General features: G+C 42.6%; 2 protein-coding genes across 3 annotated transcripts; both read left to right on the top strand.

Annotated features, from left to right (window-relative positions):
• Nucleotides 1-9,841: 9,841 nt before the first annotated feature.
• Nucleotides 9,842-12,365, top strand: LOC103723164 (E3 ubiquitin-protein ligase ATL31-like). The gene has a single exon (XM_026799996.2). It carries the CDS (start codon nucleotides 10,704-10,706, stop codon nucleotides 12,060-12,062), a length of 1,359 nt encoding a protein of 452 aa, XP_026655797.2. The 5' UTR covers nucleotides 9,842-10,703; the 3' UTR covers nucleotides 12,063-12,365.
• A 1,870-nt stretch (nucleotides 12,366-14,235) lies between these two features.
• On the top strand, nucleotides 14,236-16,508 carry LOC103723165 (protein DMR6-LIKE OXYGENASE 2-like). Of its 2 annotated transcripts, none has more exons than XM_008813993.4 (4): nucleotides 14,236-14,636; nucleotides 14,708-14,832; nucleotides 15,449-15,776; nucleotides 15,873-16,508. In XM_008813993.4, the coding sequence occupies exons 1-4, from the start codon at nucleotides 14,370-14,372 to the stop codon at nucleotides 16,122-16,124; spliced, it is 972 nt and encodes a 323-aa protein (XP_008812215.2). In that variant the 5' UTR covers nucleotides 14,236-14,369; the 3' UTR covers nucleotides 16,125-16,508. The 2 variants fall into 2 exon arrangements, with proteins under 2 accessions (XP_008812215.2, XP_008812214.2); XM_008813992.4 differs by having other exon boundaries at nucleotides 14,242-14,636; nucleotides 14,708-14,943.

Raw genomic sequence — 16,508 nt, 5'->3', positions numbered from 1 at the left:
TTTTTAAAATATTTTTTTTTAAAAAAAATATTTATAACGACGCTTTAATGTGTCGCTAACTGGGTTTTTAGCGACGCTTAAAAGCGTCGCTAAAAACCAACTTAGCGACGCTTTCTAGAAGCGTCGGCAATTCTTTTTTCCACTCTGACATAGCCGACTCTTTGGTGATGCTTTGGAAAGCGTGAAAAGGACACAGACCGACGCTTATAAGCGTCGGTAAAGGTATTAAAAAGTGTCCGATTTTATTGGGTGTATCCGTACACGTACACGTGTTGTATAGATCGCCCGGTTTAGCCCAAAAAAAAAAAAAAAAAAGGTATTAAAAAGCGTCGCCAAATCTTGTTTTTCTTGTAGTGAACAGAAAAAGAATCTCATCTAGATTTTTTTTTTTTTTTTTTTTTTGAATTGTCAAATCTTTTATGTATCAAAATTGTAGGAATTTACTAGAAGTTGGCTTATGGAGGATCCTTTGCCTAAGAACACAGGCAGCGTTTAATTATTTCCTAATGTGCCGTTTGGTCCTCTTTCCTCTTTGCATGATGTGCTTTGGGTTACAATGTACGTCGAATTTTGTTCCTCAGCTATTGCCTTGTGCTTTGAGTTATGATGCAGATTAATTAGGAGTTATTTTCTTAATATTATTCTTTCAACTTTCTTATGCAAGGCCGTTGTCGTCCTCTGTGTTTCAGGTTGTGTGAAAGGTACCAAAATGAATATGGAAACGTTTGCTGTTCCTTAATATGCTTTCTTCAACATTCCTGTTTCTTTAAATGATGGGGATTTGCTGATGTTATTGTTCTCCCTTTTGGTTCAAGTGTTTGATACTGGTAACATATTTTATTAGCTGCTTATTAATATCATTTATTCAGCTTTGTTATGATAAAAATATGTTGCTCTTCATGTCCTACATTGTGCTTTAGGGTCAGCTATGTAAGACTAAGGATATTCATTTTTCTTCGTATCAATTTTAATCTTCTTGCTTTCTTGATTGGATTAAGCTGCTATCATTGTGATTACACTTGCCTCATATTGCGTTTTAGGTGACTGGTGGAGTATTTGGAGACAGTCTGGTATGCGCTAAAGATGAGAACGAAAAGGAGCAAAACTAATTGCCGGAGGAAGAACTTTATAGATTGTAGTTTTAACAAAAAAATATTATAATGTAGGATATGAGTGAGCAAGAGTTAAGAGATTATATATCCATTGTTTCTGCAGACAAACTAGATATTAGAGAAATTATTTCCCCCAAAATATGTTATAAATTTAGTTTATATGTAAAATAAATTATTATCGTAATATTTTCAGTTGATCACTGGTAGATTTATTTTTGTCTAGTTAATCTTTGCCTGAGTTAGTTATTTTCTCAATACGTGCAATGGGTGCCTTGCTGAAAATCTCATATAATCTTAGTAGTTATTTTAATTGATAAATATTAAGACATTAAAGTTTTCTCGATAACTAATGATCATAAAATGTGATTTGTAAGATATATACGAAACAAAAAAGGCATTTCATGTTTTTTTTGTTGTAAATTGTCACAATTTTTTTTAAAAAATATGATGTATATATATATATATATATGAATAATTACCTAGCAAACTTTTCTTTGCCGAAAAACGCCAGAACCAAATTGGAAGGCACCTAACCCTTCCAAGGTCATAGTTACGATGGCATTCAACGCCAAAAATTTGCTAGGGACTATCCTGCAGTGCAACTAATTAGCCAAAAAATAAACTAAGCTAAAAATAGAAGCCGTTGTCTAATAATTATAATACAATATTTTAATATTCATATAAATAATATTAAACAAATATTTACTATTTAATAAATTGATACAAGCAAATAATACTCTTATTTATTTTTATTGTCATCCAATTTTCTCATCTTAGTACCGAGAATAATTAACATTTTCTTCTCTAAACATATTTCGGTGGGAAAGGACTTTTTTTTTTTTTTTTTGCTCTCTCCGTTACGACGTTATATATAACGGAGGGGTTTATTATCTGGAGACATCATTTTATAATAAGAATATTGACCTCAGGCTAGCTCGGTCGCGAAACGGAATACATTAATGTTAAACTTTCACCTAAATTATTTAATTATATCGATAACGAACAAATTAATTTGGAAAGAGCATTTGACCGAACGTGCCGCCTCTGCGCGACTCGAAGAGACCAATCTAAGAAAAACAAAAAAAAAAGACTGCGGGTCCCGCGACGTTCAACAGTTTGACTCTGTCCGTTTTCTCGGGCGCCTGCACCGCCGCATGGGTTCGGGTAGTATCTTTCGCGAGAAAGGATGTCTGATCTTCTTCCTGGACGTCGACCGGTAGATCGCACCATGCGCAGATCTCGAAGTGTCTTTTGCTCGATCCAACGGTAGATTCGCTCGGAGGAACTGAATCTATCTTTCGTGCGAAAGATACAGCTCTGTCCCGACACGTGGCAGATGATGTCAGGATTCTCCATTCGTGGAAGGTGCGCGCGTCCGATGGAATATGTCCTTCCCCCATTACGCGATGGCTTAGGTCACGGCCAAGTCGAGTCACCACAGAGTGAACGTTACCTCCTTTGCTTGGATGGATGGCTCTTTGCGTACAATTAGAGAGCCAAAGGGAATGAGCGGACAAGCCAAATCAGGGAAGTGGTGCCACTATAAATTAATTTGTTTTAGAGAGCCTTGTTGATCTAATAGAGCATGTTTCCCTTTTTTATCTCCTGCATGGATTACTTAAACAGAAATCTCATCACGTAGCATCTTGAAAGAATGAAATTTAAATAAGAATAACTTCATCATGGTATTTTGTAGCAACAAATTAGACATTGTCATGGATATTAATTAGTATACTTATTAAATTATGGTGTCCAATAATCCAGAGTTCGAATTTCCTTTTTTACATTCAAGTAACTCCCGTTCTTTAATGAAAAAAATAATGTCATCTTGCATCTTTTCAGCATCCAACTACGAAAGTTGGCTAAACTTTTAAACAGCAATGTAGCTAGACAGCAATTTTTGGTTACATTAAAGTATAGCTTAGACAAAGGATATAATCTATAGACATCTACACCATTATATGGTGGTGGAAGCTGAAATTATAATAGACGAGTTTCTTGCGAGACTGAAAGAAGCTTCTCAACATAGGATGGCATTCGCATTTATTTCTTCGCCAACCGTAACCATATATTATCGACACTGGAACCCAGTAGCATAGGCAGAGGCCCACGCCACCATTAATAACTTAGCAGGATAAGTAACAGGATGCTTTATTCTTCCCACTACTGAAGGACAAGAGTAGACTGGTATATATGCCATCCTGTGTGCTTGGTGCTGGCTGGGCCCTTTGGGTGCCATTTAACTCAGACCTTATACATATACAAGTTTCTTTAAGCCATCTTGTGGAATGCTTTTTGGCTTCGGTAAGAGGAGAGGATTGATTACAAACCGTTTGTTAAAATGGAAGAATAAGAAAAAAAAATTGTAATTCTACCTCTGTTTATAATGTAAAGGAGCAGCCTTTATATAGTATCAGAAGGTTGATAAATTTTGGTAAGATCGACTAAGTTTGGCACAATCAATCTTTATGAAGATCAACCAAGTTTGGCACAATCAATCAACAATAATTCAAACACCGTTGTTGGTAAGGAATGAAGAGCATTATTTTGTAAAGATAATTTCTGGTTACACATGTGGTTTGATGATGCTATTGATGCCATATTATTGGAAGCAAGAGGGGAAGCTGACCTATTTGGTCGTTTCACGCTTCTTTATTCTCTATTAGAATACTCTTCTTTCTCTTTTGCTGATGGCTTCCCTGCCAGATAACCAAATCTAGTGATGCTATTGTCTGGGCAATATCAAGATAACAACGCTACACATGCGGTGCTGCACTTATAGAGAGGAAGAAAAGGGTGAACGTAACCTCCTTTGTTTGGGCGGATGGCTCTTGACCCAGAATTAGAGGACAAAAGGAAACGAGCTGACAAAGACAAAACAAGAAAGTGGTAACGCTATAAACTGTAAATTTTTTTTTAAAAAAAATTTACAGTTTCATCCCCTTCAAGTTTTTGGGACTCTGAAACATCCTCTCATCTTTAAATTTTTTTTAAAAGGCCTCTTTAAGTCTCCAAATCATTTTAAATTCCAACATAATCTTATCGTCCACCTTGGTTAGTAGAATGGTATCACATGACCTTCATATGATATTATAAATTTATTATTTGACTAAAATGTTTATATCATTTTTTTCGCATTGAGTCGTAGTTTTTAAGAACCAACGGAAAGCGGGTTGTATCTTTTGCATGAAATTACAAATCCAAAAGCACTTCGAATTCCCGCATTCATCCACCTTACTTTATAGGTCTCAAAGTATCTTTAGTATATAGTTCATAGTTGTAGATCAGAAAATACACAGTTCTTAAAATATTTCAAACCTTTTCATTTATCTACTTGTGATCTTATTATATGCCCATAACCGAGAATCATTCATCGCACATATCTCAAATAACACTAAACTCTATTCATTTGCTTGCATAGATCTCAGAGCCAACACCATCTAACCGTGACCCTCACCCTCCTTTGCTGCTTGCCCAACCCCACTGCAGGTAGTTTTTCCAATCGCGCTCCTCTAGAGGACCACAAGAAAGTCATGATCGCCGCTGCTCGAGGGTGGTGCTGGCCCTTTCCGCCGTCTCGCTTCATCCGACTCCAATAGCGAGGCCCAAGCCAAGGCTATGGTGGCGATTACTCAGGTCATCATTGTCGAGAATTGCAGCTGTTGGGGGAGTGCAGCTCCCCCCCCAGTGCATGAGAACCTCGTCATCAGAGGACTGCACGACAGCCGACCTTGGACGGCCGAGCTCGGTGTCCGACCCCGGAACGTCCGACCCGAAGAGCTCCTGACCTCGGAAGTCCGTCCTCGCCGCCCACCTACCGCGGTTGCACCCTTCCGAAGTCCGGCCAGGGGCCATACCCTGCCACCGCCTCCAGCATTTAATACGCATGATCTCTGCAAACCCACGGCTCACTCAACAATTAATGCCTATCTCCGGCTCACTCAACAATTAATGCATATCTCCGGCTCACTCAACAATTAATGCATATCTCCGACTCACTCAACAATTAATGCGCGTGGCTCCTATTACCTACGGATCTTCAGCCCTCCACGGCAAATCGGCTCGGCAGCGTCCGGTCGGCCGTGACAACTCTCTGATCTCGGCCTCACCTCCGACATCAAGGCATTAATTCACCTGATCGCGCACCAACTCAAGCAACGTGCTAAGTCGTACGGCGACCTCGCCCTATCACATCACAGGTAATCCGACCCCCCAATAAAAATGGGACCCTTCCTTCCCAGAGGGGGTTGGACTCAGAAAACTCAGCAAGAATATATCTTCCTCCTCTCTTCTTTTTAAAACTAAGCCCCTCTCTGACTTAAGCATCGGAGGGCCGGCGCCGGAAACCCCGGCCACCGGCTTTTTGCAGGCCCCCCCACGGAGGACGTCGCTCGCTGACAGATTGTCGCCCGCCAGTGTGCCACCGGCTTTTTGCAGGTACTCCCACGGAGGACGTCGCTCGCCGACAGATTGCCGCCCGCCAGTGTTCGCCGGAGCTCCTCCTCCTCAGCCGACGGCCACCCCCGGGTCCAATTTCCAGCAACAGCAGCTATATGCAACTCGTCGAAGGTGTCTCCTTCCTGCACCACCTCATCGGTGCCCTCAAGTCCACAGGTGGCAGTTGGCAGCACCGCTCGAGAGCAGGACTTTGCCGCTAAATCTTCTTTTCCCTCCTCCTTGAGCAATGACTTCCCACAACTGATCTTTCCTGCCCGGTCTCTCTCCGCGGTTGTTGATGTCATGCCAACCATAGCCAGTTGAGAGGAGGGAAGGACCTCCTCTGTTTTTCTTGGAAAAAAGGGGAGCCAATCCCCTATTTCCTAATCCACCATTGCCTAACCTAGCCATTCAAGCCCACCACTAATCTCTGCCCTCTTCTTTCACCAAACCCAGCCAATAAAGACCTTGCCAGATGTTTTTCCTTCTTTGTATTTGTTACTTTTCCATAATTTGGCAAGTTGTATTCACGTTAGAGTTATATGATATGAGTAGCCACTTTTACAAAAAAAAAAAACAAAAAAAAAAGACCTTGTCAGATTCTGATAACTGGTGTAAGACTAGCTATAGGTGAGGCCCCTTTTGCTCTATTTTTTTTGTTTTGTTTCTTAACCATTGGCCACCTCTATATAGGGGTGGCAAAATATGACCCGACCCGCCAACCCGACTTAAGTTCGACCCGCCATAAATAGGTTTGGGTTTGGCCTAAACAAGTTTGGTTTGTAAACAGGTCGACCGGTTTAACATGTTTATTAATTAGATCGGATACGGGTTTTAAATGTCTGATTCGTTTAAATCGTTTAACCCGTTTAACTATTGGGTAGGTTAAACGGATCTAAACAGGTTAAACGGGTTAAACATGTTAAACATGTATAAACAAGTTAAACGGGTTAAATATGTTAAACAGGTATAAACATGTTAAATGGGTCTAACAGGTTGGATTGGGCAGATTAAACAGGTTGGGTTGGGCAGGTTAAACAGGTCTAAACAGGTTTAACAGATCGAGTTTGGCAAATAGGTTAAACAGGTCGGGTCGGGTTGGAAAAACAGGTTACCTATTTATTAAACAGGTTAAACAGATCGAGTCGGATTACCTGTTTATTAAACATGACAGGTTTAGGTTGTAATTTCTGACTTGTTTAATAAACAAGTCGGGTTCAGGTTTATGATTTTCTGACCCGAGATGCATGTGACCTGACCCGATCCAATTGCCACCCCTACCTCTATGGATGGATCCGGTCCCTGATGTAGTCACCTCCATCACCGATCAACCCTATGAGTGCAGCCATCACCGGCCACAACAAGCCCCTCCATAGATCGAGTTTTTTTTTCCCCTCTCTCCTCTGTTTCTCGTCTATTCCACAATCGCAAGAAGTCTCGGCTCCCTTCCTCCCTCCTCCTATTCTCTCTCTCTTCTCTCTCCATCGCAATCCTTACCACTGTCCATGCTAAGCCACCACCACTAGCCGACACCTAGCGCTCTCTCTCTCTCTCTCTCCCCTCCCTCCTTCCTTCCTTTTATTCTTCTTTTCTTTCGCCTCCCTTAACATGGTGTCTGCATATCAATTTTTGGTCATAATTAAGTATAACTTAAACAAGGGATATTTGCTATAACTTCATAGACATCTAACATCAAATTGTTGCACGACTATTTCCATATAGCATGTTGGTGCAAGTTGAAACGGAAGGGCCATCTTATTACCAGAGGTGACTGGATCCAACCTTAAAATCATTGCGAGACCAGAAGAAAGAGACTGATGCTTGAACCAGGTTCTGAAGACATTATCAGCGTAGGATGAGATTAGAATTTATTTCTTCGCCGACGGACACTTTATGGAAGCCGCTTGGAGCTACCGGAACCACGTTACATAAACAGAGGCCCAGGCCACAATTAAAAACTTAGAAGGATTAAGCTGTACCAAAAAACTTGGGAGGACAAGCAATAGGATGCTTCATCCTTCCCACTACTTGAGGACGAGAGTGAGTAGGCGGGGGTATACGCCATCTTGTGCTTTGCGCTGGTTGGGCCCTTGGCATGGCCATACTAACTCACACCTTCCATATATGTTTCTTTAAGTCGTCCAGGAACTCTTTGGCTTCAATAAACGGAGAGGATTGATTGCAAAGGCTTTAGATTTCTAATATGGTCCTTGGCGGTGAGGAATTAAGAGCATTATTTTCCAAGGATAGTTTCCGGTGATGCCATCCTTAAACACATTTAATCAAATGTCTTTGTCGATTCGTATGACCTCCTTAATAATTTCGTTAGGTGGCGAATTGTTGTGCATGCATGATGCATGGTGGATGCCTGTTTACGTATTGAAAGATGTGGTTGGATGATGCTACTGATGCCATATTATTGGAAGCCAGGGAGGAAGCTGACCTTTTGGTTGTTTCACCCTTCTTTTTTCTTTGCTGCTATTGCCTGGGAAATTTCAGGATAACAGGCTGGTGCATATAAGGAAGAAGAGGGTGACTAAAAGGGGTAACCAAGGGCAGCCAAACTTGACTTGGGTCCATTGGTAGGCACCTCCCTCCTAACATTTCATTTTAGAAGAAACATCAGAGTTTGAATCTTGGTGGTGGCATTCCCACCGTTGTTTCAGATCAGAGGCTGAACCTAAGTGATGTGAAACAAGATATGGAAAGTTGCACCTCCGAGCTAATAAGCCAGAGGATTTTATCAATAAAGATGTCCTAATCATAAAAATATTTTATGAAGAATACTAGCTAAAATAATATATAAATTACAACTAAATCGAGGCTTAATGTTGCAGTAACTTTTTTTAAAAAAATAAATTTGGGTAAGTAATGCTACAATAAACTATTTGCTCGTGCAGAGAGTCAATATAGGAAGTTTGTGCTTATAGTATTGTTTCCCATTTTACTAATGAAATGGGATCAACATGCAATCTAGGCTGCAGAATTGTTCCATTAAATAATAGGTTGGTTTCTATATACTATTATCAATGTGTGGACAGCAGCTAGTTCCAACAATATGGATTAATTATACTATTGCGTATTACCTTAAAAGTATGCATATATGGGTTACGTACGTATTTACCCTTGTTTTCTTAGAAACTGTGAGAACAACATTATAACTGCTAATGTTATAAAAAAAATTTATTAAAGAATATTACTTGGTACACAATTGATAAATTCATTAAGCAGTCATGGAATCGAATAGGTTAATAAAAAATGACTGCATATTAGTAATATTAATTGACAAAATATTTAAAAAGTCAGCTTGTTAAATTGGAAGGTACTTATTTGAGACTTGAATAGGGAAACAAACATAAGAAATCAATCACATTTGTTTAGAATAAATGATATTTGAAACTATGGTGACTGCTTGGTTAAATCTGTCAAATAAATTTATGGCACATGGAATTTGGTTAGGAGAAGTAGCTAAGTCTAGTTCAAATTGTCTTCTAGAAAATGTTTTTGATCGTTGACTCAATTTGTCAATATTAGAAAGGAAACTGAATTAAATTCAATTTGGATTGTAGCATCATTAGGTTAAATTAAACTTAATAAATATGTTATCTACACCTGTAATAATTGAGATGATGTGTATCTATATGAATATTTTTCACGATCATTTAGAATCTATAATTGTTCAACAAGGGTCTCCATGTCTTGGATCTATGCTACTCGCAAGCAAAATTTTCTGGTGAATTTTGCATAAGGACTTATTTAATTTATAATTTTACAAGAAAAGATTTGATCATTTTTTAATACAATAGTATATATTTAGATATTCTCGAATGATTTTACCTTTGGGTCTAACTACGAGATGGGTGATATGCAAATTTAAAATATTTGATACGTATTTATTGAATATTCAAATATTCATTACAAATTCATTCACACAACCACATCTTCTATAGAGAAATAAATCTAAGCTTTTTCTTGCAAAATTAATAAATTAGCAGATTCTTTTATACCAAATTGAGTATGTTTCTCATGTAACTTCCTGATTAGAAATAAAAAATAGGAACCTCCTGACTTCCATCTAAGATAACCTATATTATAGGAAAAATTATTTGTGAAATTAACTTGATTCCATAAAAATGACTACATAAGAACTAACTTATGAATAATCATAATGAAAAAAAAAACAACTTATGAATAATAAGTGATGTAGAGTTATATTTTGAATGAGGGTCACCGACCTTATTTTCTTTCCGAGCTTAGCCACAAAATAGCACCAAGTAAACAGCTGCACGTCTCTAGCGTACAAGCCATAAAGTTTACATTCCACTTCGAAATTGTGCAACAGCCTGCAGTCCATACTTTGACATGCATGAGCTGCAGCTCTAGTTCGAATATACGTGCATACAAATTATGATCTACCACTTTCCAAATTCTCACAAATATGAACTTGTAGCAAGTAAAGCAAGCTTTGCTCCTACAAATTTCAATCTAAGTTGATGTTTACTTTGGCACGAAAAAACGTGTATATACCTAACCGCATCCATTCAAGATAACATCCCTAGGCAACATTGAATGTATGTGACGCAAATTTTTGTGCATGAAATAGTTTGAAATATTTTCTTTTTCTTTTTGTTTGATACCTTGTTCACTGAATCCGGCATCAGCGATGCAGGAGACGGTGAAGCGACCCAAAGGCCCGCCTCCAGGTGAGCAGCCGCAGCCTAACGCTGCTGGCTTCCGGACCCACGCCAAACCCGGCGCCTCGGTCACCCCGCTCCCATCTCGCGGTCGCGCCACCACCGGTCGCCCCAAAGTAGGCTCTTCTAGAACCCATCGCCCCTCCAGAAACCCGGTGGACCACCACAGCGGTCATCCTTGACTAAAACACCATCAATGCACCTGCACAGGGGTACCTCAGCATCACCGTTGATTTAGAACCCACCTAAGCTCATACGTGAGGGTCAGCCGACGCCCGCGTGACAAACACGAACCGGTGACCGGACTGCTCAACTGGTTCGCCACCGAAGACTTTTGACCCACCAGAGCGTATCTTGACGGCTACGGCATCGCTTCTTCCCCCTTCCATCTCCCGTTATAATCACCTCCCCTAGCTCCACTCCCCGACCCAATATTCTCTCTTTCGTGGTGCAGCCACCCATGGCGCCGACAAATCATCGCCGTCCGATCCACGCGCCCGGAGCTGGGCGCTCCATCGCTGCCCTTCTCTTGCTCCTCCTGCTTCTCCTCATTCCCCGGTGCTCCCTTGCCCAGTCTGCCCCCCCCTCCGCCGGTGGCGGCGGCGGAGGCGCCAACAACAACGACAACAACAACAACAACAATAACAACAATTCTTATTTGAATGCGCAGAATTTCAACCCTTCGATGGCGATCGTGATCGTGGTGCTGATCAGCGCGTTCTTTTTCCTGGGGTTCTTCTCAATTTATATCCGGCAGTGCGCCGGCGAGGGGGCGGAGTCGGTTCGCTTCCCCATGCGCGGGGGCGTGGGCGGGGGGCGGTCGCGGCGCCAGCGGGGGCTGGATCCGGCGGTGCTGGAGACGTTCCCGACGCTGGTGTACTCGGAGGTGAAGGGGCTCAAGATCGGCAAGGGGGCCCTAGAGTGCGCGGTTTGCCTCAGCGAGTTCGAGGACGACGAGACCCTCCGACTCCTCCCCAAATGCAGCCACGTGTTCCACCCCGATTGTATCGACGCCTGGCTTGCCTCCCATGTCACCTGTCCCGTCTGCCGCTCCAATCTCGTCCTCGATCCCCAAGCCCCCCCGACCGACTCCACCGATCTCCAACTGCCGGCGCAGGCCGCCGTAGAGGCGACGGAGAGCGGCGGCCAGAGGTCTGATGCGGCACCGGCGACGGAGTGGGCGGCGTCGTCAGCGGAGCAGGTGGTGATAGTGGTGGACGAGGAGACGGTGGCGAGTGAGAGGAGGGAGGAGGCGGCGGAGCTGGATAGGATCGGGAGCAGGAAGCGGGCGATGCGATCTAGGTCGGGCAATCGGCCGGCGAGGTTCGCGAGGTCTCACTCCACGGGACACTCCGTCGTGCAGCAGGGGGAGAATCTCGACCGGTTTACGCTCCGGCTTCCGGAGCATATCCGGCGGGAGATATTCGCCTCCAGGAAGCTCCACCGGTCGACAAGCTGCGTCGCGTTCCCGACCGCGGCCGAAGGGAGCTCGCGGCGGGGATACCGAGGCGGCGGAGGGGGTGGATGTGAGGGGAGTAGCCGCGGGGGTAGGAGCATCCGGCTGGGGCGGTCGGACCGGTGGCCGTCGTTTTTAACGAGGACGCTCTCGGCGAGAGTTCCGGCGTGGGCGACGGGAAGGAGGGGGGAGGGGGAGGGGTCGGTGAAGAAGGGGGACGGGGAGGGATCCGCGAGGGGGAAGCGCTCCGCGGTTATGGCGCCCTTCGACTGCCTAGGCGGCGGAGCCGCCGCCGGCGGGAAGGCCGAAGGCGTCGCCGACGTGGACGAATCGTCCTCTGCCGCACTCGCCCGGCGGGTTTGACCGTATCGAATTTTCTCCTTTCCTAATTTATTATTTCATTATTATATCAAAAAAATCAATTCAAATACCCATGGGTGACGTGGCGGCGGTAGTGCCGCTCGCCTTAAGTCCTCTTCTATCAAAGAGCTGTTGCCTGTTTTAGACTCTTTCGTTTCAAAGATGTACATAGAACGTGTTGTAAAATTGTACAATTTTTGGTTCTTCCCTAAATCCTGACCGTCGGATGACACCTAGAACCGGATGGGGGATGTTTTTGGCTGTATTTTTTTTGTGCAATGGAAATGGGTTTCTCTTTTTTTCTTTTTTTGAAAGTGATCTGGAAGACGGCCATTGCCCGGCTCTCTTTGTCAGTGACATGGGACCAAAAATAGATAAGAAGAAGTCACGGTCTAAGCGTGGTTAGGTTTTTTTTTTTTTTAATACCAAAGAAAGGTGACGCTTTGATTGTGTACTATAGTTTAAATCTGAAGTGGTTGTTGATGTCATGTGTTAGGTGGGTGCCTGGAAGCTTATCATTTTCCAAGGTGTTTTGACTTATGATTAGCTACTGCAAACCGTTCAAAGTCCAGCAGAAGGCCGGATTTAGTTTAGATGATTACATACATAAAATTAAATTAATCCTCTGCAATGGATGCATGTGACCCCTGAAAGCTAAGCGTACGATGGAATCGCTGTCCAAGTAGGTGGGTCGGAAGGAGGGTGTTAAAAAGGAGGGGGAAAGAAAAAAAAAAAAAAGGAAAAAACTAACAAGCATAACCAGCGGTTGAGGATATGAAAGTTACCGTATTACTGTGCGAGGGATGGTAATATTTTCAAAATGCGTTATAACTACTGTGAGCTAAATAGAGCCGTGTGTTCTGTTCAGTCTGGCAAAATATTATAGTTGAGTGCTGCAGCTCTTATGGATATACTCATGCTGGACTTGTATATCCCGTCTGTATATATATATATATATATATATATATATAAAGTTACAACTTGATAAAAAATAAATAATTACCAAGGAAAGTGGATCATTTTTCACCTAGAAAAAGTTTCTATTATAACAAAATTATTTATGAACGCTAAAATATGCCAGGTGCTAGCCAGTAAGACAGCGTCTCATCCTACAATAGTTGTGACTCTCGAACGCTAGAAACTTATATGTAATCTCTAGGATGTATGCCACGAACTTAGGTGCCAGCCAGTATAAAAGCATCCAAGTCCTATACGGCGATCACTGATTGATGCAATATGAGTCCAATGATAGGCCATTTTGCAAATCCCATCAACACCTCATCAGGAGCAGCGACATTTAGCTTTCTTTTTCCCCCGAGAGAGAAGTGAAGGGAGTGGGGTACCCGTCGCGCGTTCTTTATTGAAAATTTAGTATTTTTAATAATACAAACAACGGAAATCTATGGAGTAGCTTGAACAGCTACCCAATTGAACTCTGGACTCTGCCATTTGTATTTTTCTACTTTCTTTCTGTTGCAACTTGCAGGAGATACAAGATATATATATATATATATATATAATAGAGTAAATTGATTTTGGTTTAAACTGGTATTCCTATAATAATTAAGTTAAGTTAATATATAATTGGCATGGCGCCCTAAGTCGACTTGGACTTGATCTTTAGGATTTATAAACTCAAGACATACTCAACAACTCTCCATCTTGGCTTGAAGTTTACCAAATCTACCATCTTTTTCGCACCTGCCCTAAAAATGTCAATCTCTACAGATAAGTTAAGTATCCCAATCTTGATGAAAAATCAAGCAAATACATCAACAACTTCTATTCCTGACGTGAACGGTCGCTTTCTTTGCTCTCAGCTTTTGCTCGGTCCGAATCTAACCTACAATAAATGGATTGTCGAGAAGAACCATTTCATGAGACAAGTTCAATCTACTGCGTCTACTAGTCCCATTGCTTGAACTTGTCAATTGGAAGCAGCTCAATCTTTTCGTCTATGGCTATGATTCTATCACGCTCAAGTGATTTTAAACCTCAATTTTTGATGCCACTTATGCTATGGTCCTAGTGGCCTTAAACTTTAAGCTCTAATACCATGATACTCAGACTGTTGGCTTGCTGACTCTGACTATACCATATGGGATGCTTTGTAGGATGCTCATTTGTCCTATCAGCATGGGACAAAACTTTTCCCCCCTCTCCCTGATGCTACCCAATTTCCCGTCCATTCGATGTCCTCATCTTGTTGTCATTCGAAGACTTAGCCTCCATCCGGCCATCTCGTCGCTTCCACACCACACCTCCACCTCCATCTTTTTTCCCATCTGGCCATCTCCAGCTCCTCCTTTCATGGCCCCTCCAATTCTCCCACACACCGCTCCCATACCCTCCCCTCCCCCCAGCTCCGTGAAAGAGCTCACCAACTCCACATCCCTTGGCTCCGTTCCCCCCCAGTATGCCATCCGAAACCCCGAGACCACCATGGACATCGAACCCATCATCGAAGAAGAAATCCCAACCGTTGACTTCTCTCTGCTGACCGAAGGAACACCTGAGCAAAGGTCTCAGGTGGTTCGCCACCTCGGCAAGGCTTGTGAGGACTGGGGCTTCTTCATGGTATGTTTTAGCTGTTCTATGCTCGAGCCGGTCGTATTCTACTGCTTGTTCCTTCTGATCTTTGATTTTAGGTCGTGAACCATGGTATACCGGAGAGACTAAGGGAGGCGATGCTGATCTCGATGAAGGAATTCTTTGATCAGACGGAGGAGGAGAAGGGAGAGTACACTGGCAAGCATGTGATGGATCCCATCAGGTATGGGACTAGTTTCAATTTAACGGTGGATGATGTCAGGTACTGGAGGGACTATCTGAAAGTTTTTGTGCACCCGATTTTGTATTCACCCGCTAAGCCTCCAAGTTTCAGGTAATACTAACCTTGATCTGAGTTCACCCGGTTTAGTTTTGAGCTAATTCGAACATGTCTTTAACCTAGGCTATTTCGATCATGGCTTCGGGTCGTATTTGCCAGTTTGCTCTTTCTTGATGAAACTACTGGGTTCTGACTTCTGAATGGATGAGAAATTTTGTTTAATTTAATTCTTAATTTATAGTTCAATCAAAAAAAGAAAAATTGATTTCCTGCTTTCTCGATCTCACAATGACCCCTTTTTTGTTTCTTTTACATGTCATAAATGGAAATTCGGTGCATTTAAACCTTCTCTCAAAATGAATTCTTTTTGTTAAACAGTGTTTAATTTAATTCACACCACTTCGCTTCTTTTTGCCTTTTGCCCCTTGTATTTTTTTGCTCTGCTTCATTTTGTGCAAGTAAAATGCGAACAAGAGGGCACTTCGCAATTCACTTATTAGCGAATCAGTGGATTGACTACCATCACAGCAAAACAGGTATTTAGTGATGTTCATTGTAGGGAGATATCAAAGGAGTACGCTGCGTCCACTAGAGCAATGGGAATGGAACTTCTGAGAGGAATATGGGAGAGCTTGGGATTAGAGGAGAATGACATGACCAAGGCCTTGGACCTCCATTCCTGTTACCAGGTTCTCGTGGGCAATATATACCCTCCGTGCCCACAACCCGAGCTGGCCATCGGCCTCCCCGCTCACTCGGACCATGGCCTTCTCACCATCCTCCTGCAGAACGGCGTCAACGGACTCCAAGTGAAGCGGAGAGGCAGCTGGGTCCGTGTCGAACCCCTCCCTAACTCGTTCCTCGTCAACACTGGCGATCAAATGGAGGTAACAGTTTCCTTAGCTGCAAACCGATCGCTTCTAATTTCTTGCGTTGAATTCATGATCGTTCTGATGGTATAAATTAAGTTCGGGTGATGAAAGGTCGTCAGCAATGGAAGGTATAAGAGTGTGCTGCACCGGGCTGAGGTGAATAGCCAAAGCACGAGGATGTCGATAGCAACCGTGGTGGCACCATCGCTTGATACGATTGTCGAGCCAGCCTCTCAGCTGGTGGGCGATGAGCACCCGATGATGTTTCGAGGCATGCGGTATGGAGAGTACTTGGAGTGTCAGCAGGCCACCCGGCTCAAGGCCAAGTCTGCGCTGGATCCTGTAAGACTGCATGCCGAGTAGCATCACCCTTCTCTGACATGTCAAAGTGTTTCACCTGAGTATTAGAACTGGTTCTTTCTGTACTAGCGCGACGTTAGTACTCTATTATTATAGTATAGTATGAGATCTTTCAGTATTATGTATGCTATTTGTATCAGAGATAGATACAGTTATACCATCCGATTTGGAATTATGCTATCTGATTTGAACTGATACAATAAATTAGATAGCATAATCGGCCGGTTTGGATCGGTATGGTAAATAAGGTAGCACCAAGAAAGAACTCAAATATCCACCCTATATAAAAATATCGTATGTGCTATCTTTGTTGGCTTTTGCTAAAGCAAAGCTTGTATGATATTGAATGAATATTGTATGTAGTTAAAAAGAAAGGCCTTATCGTCA

The sequence above is a fragment of the Phoenix dactylifera genome, chromosome 15 (assembly GCF_009389715.1).
Source record: "Phoenix dactylifera cultivar Barhee BC4 chromosome 15, palm_55x_up_171113_PBpolish2nd_filt_p, whole genome shotgun sequence".
In the NCBI taxonomy this organism is placed as follows: domain Eukaryota; kingdom Viridiplantae; phylum Streptophyta; class Magnoliopsida; order Arecales; family Arecaceae; genus Phoenix; species Phoenix dactylifera.
The sequence above is the reverse complement of the archived record's forward strand: the minus strand, read 5'-3'. Positions and strand labels throughout refer to the sequence as shown.